Here is a 15,046-nt window from a genome sequence, read left to right as displayed (position 1 = left end):
AATAAACTTAAAGTTGTGAATGTTCTAGTCTTTTTGATATTTTTGAACTCCCTTATGTGTGATCATTTTCTCAAAAGGGTGGAGGTTTGGAAATACTGAAATCTATTAGGTTGGTGCAAAAGTAATTGCGGTTTTCGTAATTGTTTTTAACCTTTTAAACCGCAGTTACATTTGCACCAACCTAAAAGAATTCTGATGAAAGCAACGATGAGATATAGACACTTATCTCACTAGTATAACTCTCTGTAACTGGTCTTTCTCTCCCACTAGATTGTTAAGCTCCTTGCAGTCAGTCAGGGTTTGCCTCTGCATTGTATCTCCAATGCTGTGTACACTAAGGACACAGTAATCATTCTGCTTATTGAATGAAATACTAATTGAAAAATGTTTTCAGACCCCATGAAGTCTAAACAGGTGTATTTCTCAAGTGTATTAAAAGCTTTAGCATCTTCTACTATTCTCTTCATGCACCTTCTTAAATAAAAATAGCACCCACATAAAAATTCATAAAGCTGCTAAGGAGGGTATCTGTTAAAGACTAGAACCAAGTCAGAAAGGAATATAGGTTAGTCACTAGCACCCCAAAAGAGAATACCTTACAAATGGAAACCAGAGGACCCTTTTTTTTTTTTGAAGAAAGGATCACTAACAAAGGGTGATTATTATATCATTGGATTGGGAAATAATATATATGATGTCACAGAGAATGGCCGTGGTTGATAAGGTGATAAAAATGGTCAACATAAACATTTCACGGTTAATTTTTTTTCCATTGAATTGAAATAAAACAAAACTTAACTCCTGGAAGTTTTCACTGCGTTATTTCTGCTTAAGGTTGATAATTTACAAATATAGTTAAGTTCTGTTATATGGACACTTACCTACTGGAAACCAAATGAAAGTTTCCTAATTATTTAATTCAAACCAGGAATAGAACAGAGAAAAATCACGCTAGGTAGCTTTTGATAATATATATAAAGTATTGAGTAGATGCAAATAATTGACTTGAAAGATATCTCTTAGCTCCACATTCCTTTTAAATCAGTGTTATTCCCTATTTCCAGGAGTATATCCTCAAAGGAGTGGTCAATGCAGCCCTTGGCCAGGAAACGGGTTCTGTGAGTATGAAATCACTGGTAATCTATACTCTGAAAGGTTATAGTGTATGGAAACAATCAAAACAAATGTCAGAGTACAACCAGCAGTAAGCTTACAAATAGGCTCTTCGGCAGTTTCTCCGTATCCCCCAGTCCAGATTCCATTGTAAAAAGAAGTTTATATTAAAGACAATAAAAAGCTTTAATGCTAAAAATCACCCAGTTTTAAGGTGTTTATGTCTAATAACAACAACAAATCATTGCACAGCTTCATTCTTATTTTCAGTTACTTCTTTTTTTTTAAAGACTCCGAATAGCCAGGGCAATCTTTTTTTAAAAAAAAAACTTTTATTTATTTAGGTGTGTTTTTCCAGGACCCATCAGCTCCAAGTCAAGTAGTTCATTCAATCTAGTTGTGGAGGACACAGCTCACTGTGGGGATCGAACCGGCAACCTTATTGTCAAAAGCACCATGCTCTAACCAACTGAGCTAACCGGCCAGCCCAGTGACGTCTTTTTTTTTTTAAGATTTTATTGGGGAAGGGGAACAGGACTTTATTGGGGAACAGTGTGTACTTCCAGGCCTGTTTTCCAAGTCAAGTTGTTGTCCTTTCAGTTATGGAGGGCGCAGCTCAGCTCCAGGTCCAGTTGCCGTTTTCTAGTTGCAGGGGGCGCTGCCCACCATCCCTTGCGGGACTCTGTGGTTGAGAGCCTACTGGCCCATGTGGGAATCGAACCGGCAGCCTTCAGAGTTAGGAGCATGGAGCTCTAACCACCTGAGCCACTGGGCTGGCCCGTGACTTCTTTTTTTTAACATCTCACATCTCTGAGCTATAATTTTGGTACCTGCAAAATGAGGATAATTGTTTCTCTGGAAAAGCTCTTTATAAACACCAAAACACTGTCTAAAATTAAACTGAAAAAAAGAAAAGAAAAAAAAACTGTTACTCATCTAAATATTATTTATCTAATATTCTAAAAAGAATAAGAATACTTTTATTTAGAATTCTAATATTCTAAATATGAATATTAAGTTCTTTTTGGAACAAAGTGGGATATAAATAAATCTTATCTCCATATTACCTCACAGTGTTTCACATAGCAGATAGGTAGAAAAGAGTTGTTGAATAAATGAATTTAATAAATACTCATTGTTATAACCATAGCTCCTACCACATGGTCCGTTATGTGGTAAAAGAGCCATAAATATTTGCTGAGTTTATTTGCTAAATATTAATGAAGGTACTCTTAGGATAGAATTTCAGGATGGATTTTGTTTTTCTTCTTTTTTATCTGGCCCAGAGTAGGTTTTAATTCAGTTTCAGGTTATCATTTTCTAGTTGCTTATGCTAAGTAGAATTAATATTGTTTTGGGGAGGACTTTAAACAAGGCTATATGTTAAATCCTGACAAATATGGTAAAATCATAAAGTATAATACAAATAAAATATTTTCAGCTCGTTCTTCTATATCGGCTGTGCTTTGTTTTTCAGAGGGATCATGTGAAAATTGCCCAGCAGTTCTTCCAGTTGGTGGGAGGATCAGCTAGTGAATGTGGTATGTCTGAAATCTGTACTTGTGAGCGTGATTCATAATTGGAGCTGGTTGTATATTGACTGGTGACGTTTGATTCCGTGTCCAGGGACACATCTGTTAGGTTTCCCGTTATAAAATGGGAAGTCAGGCACAGGAGAGAAAATTGGAATTAGCTCTTGTCAATATCTCAGCTAAAGCGGGATGAGGAATATAGAAATAGAGGAGAATAAATGTATTCTTTAGTTCATGAGCGTTTTACACATTTGATTCTGTTTTTGATTTGAAACATTAACTTTTATTGATTTTTCAAGAGCTCTATAAAGATAATATTAGAGCATTTGTCATATTGTAGATATTTTTCCCAATGGGTCATTTGACTTTTATTTACCTATCATTTTTTCCTATATAAAAACATTTAAATCTTATTTAATAAAGTTTATCCTTTCAATAATGATTTCTTACATGGATATCAAGTTTATTAGACAGTAGTACATTCTTACACCTGCGGTTATATAATATTCACCTATCTTTCCCACAAGTAGTTTTGTGGCTTCATTTCTATTAAAGTATTGATTTCATCAGTCAAGACTCAGTGTCAGATTTGAGGAAGGGCTATAAAAACGGCTGATAGTTAGCCAGTAGGAACTGACATGGCTGTCTGTACCAGTTGTCTGTGCCGCATCTATTCTGATGAACAGTGTTCATGCTGAACTGGTTGTTAAATATTTTTTTGTCACCCCTGTGACAAAACATTCTTTCAGAACCATTTGTTGAGTAATATTTCCTTTCCCCCATTTCATTCATTCATACAGTCTAGTGGGACAGACTAAAAACATAATAAATAGACTATATAGCATATCTGTGATGAGTGCTATGGGGCAAAGACTAAACAGAGCAAGGAGGATTGGAAGTGCCACTGACAGAGTGGGGGTTGTACTAATCGTCTGCTGCCTCAAATAGGAATGTGACATCAGACAAAAGGGTGGGTCAGGATCTGGATCAGATGGTTCTATGGCAAATTATTTCCCCATTTGGGATTAAAAGTGCCAGGTGTCTTGGATGAGTAATGATGGATACCAAGCCACATTAGTTGCATGTGCAGCCATTGGAGTTGAGTGAGAGAATCAAAGCCCTGGAAAAAGAACTGGAGAGTCCTGTAACCTTCAGGGCATGTGTTCATTTTGGACTCTGAGAGTTAACCCAGAGCAAGATTACCGGCCACTCTCCAGTACTGTGATCTTCATTATGCTGAGGTTTTGTCCACTGAACAGAATCTGTAATTTCAGAGCCTAAAAAGATGTCTTGGAATACATTCCTGCCTCTAAATTATAAAATAACTCAAATTTCAGTGAAAGAAACCTTTTGGTTTCCTGACTACACGTGGTTTCTTTTCCTGTGCCATTTCAGATACAATACCAGGGAGGCAGTGCATGGCTTCCTGTTTCTTCCTGCTTAAGCAATTTGATGATGTCTTGATTTACCTCAACTCATTTAAGGTCAGTATAGAATTTTCTAGATGATCTTGTATCCAAAATACTATATACAAAGAGTGGAAATTTCGCAAACTTAATTGTCCGACCTCGTATATAATATGTCAGGGCTAAGATACTCTTGGAGACGGCCGTTTTACTACGTTGGCGTTAGTGGCATCAGCTAATTCCATAATATTATTGTTGTGTTTATCTGTTGTAACTGATGTTTTTGTATTTTATCTGTTACTGCTCAATATGACGTGTTCTTGGGATGTTTTTCAGAGTTACTTCTATAATGATGACATCTTTAACTTTAATTATGCCCAAGCCAAAGCTGCAACAGGCAATACCAGCGAGGCTGAAGAGGTGGGTACCTGCTTTGGAAGGCATTTGAATAATTCTGTGCAAAAACATTGTTGCCTTTGTCTCGATGAAATTAAGTGTTCAAGGGTAAAGGATTATTAAAAGTTCCCTTGTTCATAAGTTACATTAAAAAGTACAATGTGGGGGGGTGGGGGGTGGGGGGGAGGGTGAGGGGATTGGAGGGCAGTCGGTGACCACAGGATGGCCACGGGGTTTGAAAATTAATCTGGGGAATGTAATTTGGTGGTTACCAGAGCGTAAGGGGGTTGGGGGGTGGGGGATGAGGGTGAGGGGGATCAAATGTACGGTGATGGAAGGGGAGCTGACTCTGGGTGGTGAACACAGTGTGATTTATGGATGATGTGATACAGAATTGCACAACTGAAATCTATGTAATTCTACTAACAATTGTCACCCCAATAAATTAAAAAAAAAAATAATAATAATAATAATAAAAAGTACAATGTGAATAGATATATAGCTTTTATAACCACATGAATGTTTTCCTTTTTTTGATACATTTTATAAAAGCATAACATACATGGAGAAAAGCATACAAATCAACGGATACAGCTTGATGGTTAAATAATCAGTACCCAAACCATGAAACAGAATATTATCCTAACCCTAGAAACCCCCTCGTCTCTTTTTGTGTCAGTCTCTTTCCCCCAAGGCTAACTACCATCTTGACTTCTAACTTCCTAGATTGATTTGTCTAACTTATTCAAAATATTTCGGTTGAATTATTCAGTTGAATTTTGTTAATTCAGCTGAATTATTCAACTTATTATTATTTAAATTCCGAATATTTTCTAATTTCCCTTATGATTTCTTCTTTGAATGTGACTTATTTTAAAATGTGTTTCATGATTTTCAAACATGCCTGATCCTTTCCAGTTTATTTTATTTTGATTTCTAATTTAATTATATTGTGATCATAGAATGTGGTCTGTATAACACCAACCCTTTAAAATGTGTTGCAAACTTGTTTTATTGCTCAGGAGCATGATCATGTGTTCTTGAAAATAGTATGTATTGTGCAGTTGTTAATTATTCCGTCCAAATCTTCTGTATCCTTACCAATCTTTTGTTAGCTTGTGATATCTGTAACTGAGGGAAGCGTGTTAACATCACCCCAGTTTTGCCATTCACTTTTCTTAGTGGCCTGTGTAGAATTGGTCATCAATAAGGCTATGTTACTCATGAATGGAAGGGAAGCTGATACGAATGTTCTTACTGCAAAAGCATCTTCATGTCAATTCCCTTTCTTTCCTCTTCTCACAGGTGTTTCTTTTAATCCAAAGTGAGAAGATGAAAAACGATTACATTTACCTCAGTTGGTTGGCTCGATGCTGTGAGTTTTCTTTTAAATGTCATAGTTGAGTCCTCCTTTTTTTTGTCTATTGCCTAATCTTCTGGATGGAAATTATATTGAGCGTTTTGTAATTTTGTTCTGTAGAATGAGTAAACGCCAAAATTGTGTTATCAGTGCTACCCAGTAAGGATGGCCGTGTATATCTGTTATATAAGTTTACCCTGTGAGTAGTTCCGCCACATAACATTGACCTAGCACATGCAGTCCTGAAAGATGCCAGGTTCTTCTTTTAGCCCTGTTAAAGTTTCCAGAGTCACACTTTACAGTGTTTTTTAAGAAATGATACTGTTTTGCTGACTTTTTGCCTTTTTAATTATGCCCAATGGTATAGGCTTTAAAAGTGGCAAATGTGAGAAACATAATTTTTTTGTAGATTATTTAGCATATAGTCTCTGTCTGTCTGTCCGCTATCTTTTCTTGCTCCTTTTGTTCACTTGAGTTTAAAATGTTCACTGAGTGTTTGAAGTTGCAGGAAGATTTTTGCAATCACATATTCTAAGGCCAAAACGGTATGAGTGAGATTGAATGAATGATAGGTATCCTCTTTCAAGCAAATTAACTAAATGGGAACTACTGAAAATCAACCCAATCTAAAAAGACAAAATTATCTGAGTCCTACCTTAAAAATTTTAAATATGGTCGAGTTCAGATGGGGAAGCAGCTTAATGCCAACATTGCAAGCTGTCCATGTAAGGGCTATTTACCATTGCTTTGTATGTTTGAAACAGAACCAAATCCGTAGGCTAGCAAGATGCAGAAGTGTATTTCTTATACATTTGAAAAGCATAAATCTTTACTTCTTTTTGTAGATATAATGAATAAGAAACCAAGACTAGCCTGGGAACTTTATCTCAAGATGGAAACGTCTGGCGAGTCCTTTAGCCTCTTACAGCTCATCGCTAATGACTGCTACAAGGTGGGTCTGAGGGAACATTGAAGATCAGTGTGTCACACGGCTGCATGGGCTAAATACCAGGAGAATGTGTCTTAGAGACTAAATGGCTCTTGGTAAGAGCATTCGCGTAGTGATATCAGAAGTATCATCTCGTTTATGAATGAACTGAACTCAGAGACAGACAGCATGTCAAGGTTTTGCATGTATATGAAATCATGATTAAGAGAAGAGGTTTTAGATGTCTAAAGGCTGTGAATCTTTAGATACCATCCAGAAAAAGATATTCATCTGGTAGTTGGAAATTTGGTTTTGAAGCTCAAGAAAGATGTCCTCTGACATCTAGAGACATTGATTTGGAGAAATCATCAACATTTCAGTAGTAATTGAAATGCTGAAAAACAGCGAGATTACCCAGGTAAGGAATTAAAGTGAGAAAGTAAAGGCTGGCAAACCAAATCTTGGGGAATGCTAAGATGTAAATAGTAGACAGGAAAGACAAAGGAACCAGAAAAAGAGAATTAAAAAAAGCAATCATTTAGTAAAGGACTGACTCTGTGTGTGTGTGTGTGTGTGTGTGTGTGTGTGTGTGGAGTTGGAAAGGCAGGGAAGATGGAGGAGTTTGGGGCCCTATCCTATACTCGTAGATTAAAAGCTTTTACAAAATTAGCCTCAAATTCCAGAAATTCCAATTTTTCGTATGTGTCTTTCTATCCAGAGGACAAGAAAATGTAAGGTAAAGAGAGTCTAGTGTTAAATTAATAATAACTAATTTCAAAGTGCATCCTTATTAAAAAATAAAGTGACTCACCATCAATGGAAAAAGGTTTCGCACATAGGAAACTTGAAATTCTTTAACATGACGTGGTGAATGGCATTGATGTTGAATTAGGGGAGGCACATGGGAAAAAAACATTAAAAGACAGGAATTGAGTTCAATTTTAATATAATAAATCTGAAGTGTGTTTGCGGCTCCCGGGCACAGGTATTCATGTGGGAAATTAGCAGGGTGAGCCCGGAGTTCAGGTGAGAGGCCAGGCTCAGAGATGTAGTTTTGCAAGTTAACAACAGTTAAGGTGGTGGTAGGAGCAGTAGCAGCAGGAGCACAGAGTAAGGGAGAGAGAGATGAACCAGCGAATAGTGTGAGGAACCATGTGGAACACCAGTGATTATGGGACAGAAACAGAAGAGTCAGTGGAAGGAAGAGGCAGAGGATGAACATGAACAGAAAGGAAAGAGAAAAACCAGGAGAGAGAGAAAACGTGCTTTCCATTACATTTCCCCCACCCCCATTCCTGTTTTACCAAAAGCCAAGGGAGGAGAGTGTCAAATCTGCAACTAGATGGACCTATGTAGACCTAAGGAGACAGGAGTAGGTAGAGAACAGAGTCGGATTAGAAATAGATACAAAAAGTGGAATGTAGACTCCAGTCTTTTGAAAAATTGGTGCTGAGAAGGAGAAAAATGTGATGCTAACTTAAAAGGGGAAACAAGGTTAGAGATTTGGGGGCGATTTATTTTTGTAGGTGGAGGGAGAGTTCTTTTTCTTTTAGAATAATGGGTAAGACAGAGGAAGAGGAGCCACTGAACAGGGAGATTCAAGATTCAAGAGAGTGGGAGTGTTTTTGATGGAGTAAATTGCTAGAGGAAATGAGAGGGGATTGGGGTCAAGATCAAAGGAAGCTAATGACTTTGAAAAACAATTTGGCGTTCCATGGTGTCTCAGTGGTCCCATAACTACCCACTAGTTCAGTGATTCACTGCAACTCATAGAACTCAATATAAAGTTATACTTATGGCTAGGATGTATTACACACAATACAGGAACAGCAGGAAAAAGAGATGGACAGGCAAAGACTCATGACATCAAGCACTAGCTTTCTGGTCCTCCTGTGCAGATTGCACAGTCATGTCTTTCCCCAGCTACAAACTGCAGAGACATGTAGGAGATGTCATTGTCCAAGAAAAACAGAAAGAACAAATGGGGGGAAAAAAAGGGTAGGATTAAGTCCTAACATATCAATAATTGCATTAAATGTCAATGGTCTAAATACATTAAATAAAAGACAGATATCAAAAGAGTAGGTAAAAATCCATAACCCGACTATGTGCTCTCTACAAGAAACTCACTTCAAATATAATGAGATAGATCGTTTGAAAATTAAAGGATGAAAAAAGATACGTCACAAACTAGTTCAGAAGTTTCTTTAAAAAACAAACATATGCTTGCCATACAACCCAGCAATTGCACTAATGGGTATTTATCCCAGAGAAATGAAAACGTATATCCACATAAATACTTACTCACAGTGTCAATATTGCCTTTATTTGTAATAGCCCCAAACTGAAAACAATCCAGGCGTCCTTTTGTAGGTGAATGGTTACGCAAACTGTGGCTTGGCATGGAATACTAGTCAGTAATAAAAAGAGGACCTAGAATGATGAGTCCGACTCCATTTCTGGATGTTTGAATCCTGGCGGTTTTTAAGCCTCACCCCTTCCACTTCCCCTTGTGCCCTGGACAAAATGATAAGAAATCCTGGTTGCTCCCTTCCTTGCCACCGTCACTTGATTCAAACCACATAAGCCCCTACCTGTTCTCAGGAACTCTCACCCCAGCTCTTCCCGCAACCACAGTAAAAACCCAGGCCAGTTTCCTTTCCTTGCTCTCTCAGGCCATTTTGGACCTGCTTGAGAGACCTGCCCTATTCTCTCCGGAGAACTCAATTATATCAAGTGAAAAACCTTTTCATGTCCTTTTGGTGTGTGTGTGGTGTCATCATTCTCGACGTCCAAACCAAACTGGGCAGAAGCACCTCCTGCTTTTGTAGGGTTCTATAACAGAAATAAACCAACGGTATGTGCAATAACTGGGAAAAACAAGGACATTATGCTGAGTGACAAAAGCCAATCTCAAAGGGCCCCATATTGCTTGATTTTATATATATAACATTCTTAAAAATTATAGACGTAGAATAAATCAATGATTTCCAGGGATTAGGGATGGTGAGCAGGGAGGGCAATGCATGTGATTATAAAGGGATCTTCGTGGTGATGGAATAATTGTGTATCTGGATAGTGGTGGTTATATGAATCTACACATTTGATAAAATGTCGGAACTATACACACATTGTAGCAATGTAAATTTCCTGGTTTTGATATTGTAATATTGTACTATTACTACATCAGCCATAAGGCAGGGGTGAAAGTACATGGGACCTCTCTGTATTATCTGCAACTTTCTATAAATCTATAATTCAAAATTTAAAGTTTTTAAAAAATAAGCCAACTAGAGCTATATCCAGCAATTGAGATGAAATCTTATAAGCATATGCAAGACACAAAAGAATATTTACAGTATTATTTCATATAGATAAAATTCTGATAGGCAAAGCTCAATTATATTGTATGAAAATGTATACATAGGTGATAAAACTATAAAGAAAGTCAAAGGACTGATGACCATAAAAGTCGGAATGCAGTAGTTACTTCTGGAGGAAAGGAGAAGGCTGTGGTACAGAAGTGACACAGGCCTTCTGTTTTGTTGTCAGTGTTTCATTTCTTGATCTGGGTGGTGGTTACACTTGTATTCACGTTAAAATTAGTCATTCAATTGTACATTTATGTTTCATGCACCATTCTGTATGTGAGGTCTTTCACACACATAAAAAAATGCTTAAGAGAACATAGGATGAAGGATTAACCTTGAGAAGGAGGAAGAACACTTCTTCCTGTGAGATAAGCAGAAAAGAGGGAAGGATGAATAAAGGGATAAGTATAATTTGTACTGAAGGAAGGAAAATTGTGTTTTTCCTGTGAAGTATAGAAAAATGCCAAGCCAAGAATGCAATAGAGATCTTAAGAAAATGAGCAGATGTTTGGAACAACAGTTTACAGAAATGGAGAAGTCACTAAACCACACAGAGTGGAGGACTGCTCAGCAATTTGAAGCCTTCAGCAAAATTGGTAGCACTGTACATTTATGATTGCCAATTGAGAAATCGAAGCAAAATTGAATGGTATTCAGCATGCTTTACAAGGCCAAGGAAATGTGTAGATATATTTGAGAAAGATACCTGTCACAATAAATTAAATGTTTAAAAGATTTGGTGTTTAGAGTAGTAATCAGTACATATCTAGGCATTGTGAGAACTTAGGAATAAGGTCGGGGAAACACCATCCTCTTGGGTTGAACGTGAGCAAACTAGCATCGAATGGGTGATCATCCACAGAATGTATGGAGAAGACAGGAAAAATAGTCACTTCCAATCACACTTATCAGAGGGTATCCTCAAGATTAGAATATAAGTAGAAGTGACAGATGTGTTCATTATAGCACAACTTGACTATATGCAGAAAAAATGTTGTATTGTTGAAAACTGAATGAAGGTAAGCTCATTTAAACTGAACCTGTGTATCCAAACTGATTTGCCTTCTTATTTTAATAAGAAATTTAAATTTATCTAATTTGCTAACTGAAAATGTTGTCATTACCCATGCAGGCGTTTTACACAGTTCTGTTTCGTGGCATCTTTGTGTTCAGTTTCATCCTGTGCAATCTTGTGACCACAATACTTTCTTTTCTTCAGATGGGCCAGTTTTACTATTCAGCCAAAGCCTTTGACGTCCTAGAGAGGCTGGATCCCAACCCTGAATATTGGGAAGGCAAGAGGGGTGCCTGTGTGGGCATCTTCCAGATGATCTTAGCTGGGAGAGAACCCAAGTAAGCCAACAGACAAGAGATGCTATTCATTTGCTGGTTTGTGAGATAAAGGAATTGTTTTCATGGATGACATCCTCCGAAAACTCAAAATTGTAATGATGTTTTAGAATGATGAGTAAAGGGTTAAGATGTTGTGTATTTCTATCTGACCCTTTTTCCTCCAGAAATTTTTTTATTTTATAGAATTGGATCATTCTAAATCATATATACTAGGGACACCAAGTATACTGCAGCTCTTATATATAAGAGCAAGATATATATTTGACTCCAACTGAGTTGCCATTTCATAAACAAAGTCTTTTTCAATCTCTTCTGGTCTTTTCTTTGTCTAGGCTTTTCACTGTGTCTTTTAGGCCTTAATGAATTAGGACTGGAATGGATGTCGTTGATAGTTGTTATTTTTCTTTTCTTTTCTCATATTCCCTGAAATTCTGAGACATTAGAATACATAGAATTAAGTTGTTTGCAGCTCCATTTGTAACAAAATTAAAATATTTAAAAACTAAATTCAATGTTCTAAAAGAACTTCATGGAATATATTTGTTATCAATGTATGAATATGAGATGTGATTATTTTATAAGTAAATAATCTATCAACAATTACCTCCTGCCTTGTATCACTTCCAGTCCTAAATAAAAGTTTAAAAGAATTTGGTGAAGTAAAAGAGGTTGACTGAAGGAAGAAAGTCAAAAACATGAGAGAACTGTAGATTTGACAAGGTAATAGGGAAGTTTTAGTATGCATTACTTTAAACATTAATTTTAGTTGTAATTACATTTAAGTTACTTAAAACATAAATACTAGACATTTAGCAAATCTTGGTCCTTAATTTTCCTGTCTTCCATAGTCATTGATATATTATTTTTCTTGAAGAAATCATTCCTTTGGCTTTTTGTAAAACCTCACAGACATGGCAGTGACACCCAGTTTAAAGGATTACCACCTGAAACAAACGTGAAATGTGGAACTCAGACAAGTTAAGTGACTTGTTAGTATGGAGCTAGAATTTGAAAGCAGCTCTTTGAACCCAACTCCTTGATATACCCTCTTTCTACTCTGTCATGCAAAATAAGCACAGAAGTGGATATATTTATGTCCTATCAGGACAAAAAGATTAATAGCATGTATGCGGATAATATAAGTAAACAAGGAAAACTTGGGTTGGAGACAAGGAGATCACAGAATTTTCATTTTGCTGTATGCCACCATAAGAACAGAAAGCTAGGAAGGAAAGAGTCTGTCACCAAAAATGCCCGACTAGAAGTATATGAAGAACAGTTACGAGTTTATTTTACTTGTTAATTCTCATTCTCTGTTGAAGCACTTTGTCCTTTCAAATCTTTTCCTCAGAGAGACCCTTCGAGAAGTCCTCCATTTACTGAGAAGCACGGGTAACACCCAAGTAGAGTACGTCATCCGGATCATGAAGAAATGGGCAAAAGAAAATAGAGTGCCTGTCTGAAACAGCTCCACAGGCCTAGGGAACCAGCCACCACTTTGACGTAAAATTGAAAAGCTTTTTCCTCAAGTTTGATGTAAGATGCCGGCCTCTATTTTATTGACGTTTTCCTTCTCTGCTCTTCAAGCCACAAAACCAGCAGCTGGCTGCTTAGAACTTGCCACCTGGCTGAACTAAGTGCCATAGTCTGTGCTGTGGCCCCAGTAGGCTCTGACTAGCAATAAGACTTTGGACTTCGGTGCCTTTCTTCCAAAAATACTCAGAGTACTCATGTCATTCAATGACTTTAAGGAAAATGGCAAACTTTTTTTTGTATTAACATTCTATGGCATTTTTTCCAAGCTGCAATCACAAATGCCATTAATGTTCAAGAGTTGCCGTCATTCTCTCATCTTATTTTTAGCCATCTCTGTACATTCTTTTTACTGGGGAATTCCATAAAGAGTTCTGTAATGCGTCTCTGAATCTTGCATCTCTTAACAGAGGTTATAAATAGCTATATGATTCCAAGAATGGCAGTCAGATCTTTTATCAAGCTGTCCAGTCATTAATAGATAATAGACTTATGGAATTATTCTTTCAGTAATCGCATTCTTGATGATTATAACATGTTACAGTGGAGTAAAGGAGTATTGCGGTCTTTTAGAAGGTGAGTACTATGAAAAAAAATCTGTGTGGTACATTTAAGGTTATTCAGGAAGCAAACAATACAAATCTCATTTGTCACTTCTCCATTATATTTTAGGTAACAAAACAGGTTAGGTTGTTTTTTTTTTCATGTATCTTGCTGAATAAACATCGATTTTGAAAATAGGGCTACAAAGATTATATGTATGCATTATGGCCATTTGCTCGTATTGATGTAATGATATAGAATATGGATTGTGTAGAGCCCTTTGCGAGATCTCCCAAGGGCCTCACTCTATCCGAAGTCATATTCCAGGCTGATGTTTCTGAGCTTTTGCAACATAAACCTGTTAGACAACTGAGCGTTCTGAGGCTCACAAGCTATTTTCAAAAAATAGCTCTCCATGTTTTTCTGTACCAGATTACCTTTGTTTCTACACCATGTAATTTTTTTTTCCTGGGAGTTTAAGGTACCCAGTATTATAGGTGTAGAAAGCGCAGAGCCATCCCTATCCAGCATGAGCACTGAAAGAAAGTTATAATTCCTTGAAGCACTAAAGACAGGAGAATTCCTACAAGCACTGTATCAGTTGCTCCACCTATGCCCCCACCATCTCACTGCAGATGAAAGTGTATAGAATGGAGATGGAAACATGGCAGGAGTCAAAGACAGTTGCAAGAGGTTCTTTCAGCTCTACTCAGGAAGATGACCAGTTTTCTCATCTTTTATCTTAGACCCGGATCTAATCAGTGCAAAGCACAAATCAAAATAAACTGGCCTGGATAACTGAATTGTAGAAAACAAAGTTACATCTTTTTTTGTATGCCAAAGCTTCTCTGTTTCATTATGTTATTCCTACTTTTTAAATAATTGGTTCTGAGCACCTAAAGTACTAGATGGGTCAGATCTGGGCAGAACCTGCTATAATTTTTAGAATCTTTCTGGTGATTCTTAACTTACCTCACTTAAAATTTTAGGAAACATAACAGTGGAAAAAGACAAATGGAATTCCTCAGTGGCTTTTAGCAATGAAATTTGTCTTCCAGTTAATTGCTGTTATTTTCAAATTACCTATACTTAGAAAGCTTTTCCACTGATGGCGATTTACTTTTCAGTGAGCTTTTGTTGAATTGAACACTTCACCCTGTGTTTTCCTGTCTTTTGAAAAAAAAAAAAAAATCAGATATTCCAAAAATAGCAATTCCCAGAATTTTAGACTCATTTTTTAAAAAAGTTTTTAATCTATAGAATTGAACCAAAAAACATAAAGACTAGTTTAGGGGAGACACCATCCAATCCTGCCATTAAGGGTAGTTACTTCTGAAATGTCTTGGCAGGGTCCCAAGATTGCACAGCTGTTTTTCTTCATGTGGTGATAGAGGAGAGAGGAAGGTCCAGGCTCAGGAATGTAGTGTAATGTGTACAGTTCATAGCATCAATGGACTATTTATAGTCTGTAGCAAATATTACTTGCAAATGGAAAAAAATGTTACAATTAT

At 36.8% G+C, this 15,046-nt stretch overlaps 1 protein-coding gene across 2 annotated transcripts in view; it reads left to right on the top strand.

Moving 5' to 3' along the window:
• The window catches only part of IFT56 (intraflagellar transport 56), a 34,828-nt gene extending 19,782 nt beyond the window's left edge, over positions 1–15,046 (top strand). For both annotated transcript variants that reach the window (XM_033099262.1, XM_033099263.1), the window contains exons 11-18: positions 1,065–1,118; positions 2,591–2,654; positions 4,041–4,129; positions 4,388–4,471; positions 5,753–5,822; positions 6,653–6,759; positions 11,326–11,459; positions 12,811–15,046. In XM_033099262.1, the coding sequence (XP_032955153.1) occupies positions 1,065–1,118; positions 2,591–2,654; positions 4,041–4,129; positions 4,388–4,471; positions 5,753–5,822; positions 6,653–6,759; positions 11,326–11,459; positions 12,811–12,922 (714 nt within the window). In that variant the 3' untranslated portion in view covers positions 12,923–15,046. The remainder of the gene's footprint in view (positions 1–1,064; positions 1,119–2,590; positions 2,655–4,040; positions 4,130–4,387; positions 4,472–5,752; positions 5,823–6,652; positions 6,760–11,325; positions 11,460–12,810) is intronic.

Source organism: Rhinolophus ferrumequinum, chromosome 26, assembly GCF_004115265.2.
Source record: "Rhinolophus ferrumequinum isolate MPI-CBG mRhiFer1 chromosome 26, mRhiFer1_v1.p, whole genome shotgun sequence".
Classification (NCBI taxonomy): domain Eukaryota; kingdom Metazoa; phylum Chordata; class Mammalia; order Chiroptera; family Rhinolophidae; genus Rhinolophus; species Rhinolophus ferrumequinum.
Note: the sequence above shows the minus strand (reverse complement) of the source record. Positions and strands in the feature narration are given on the sequence as shown.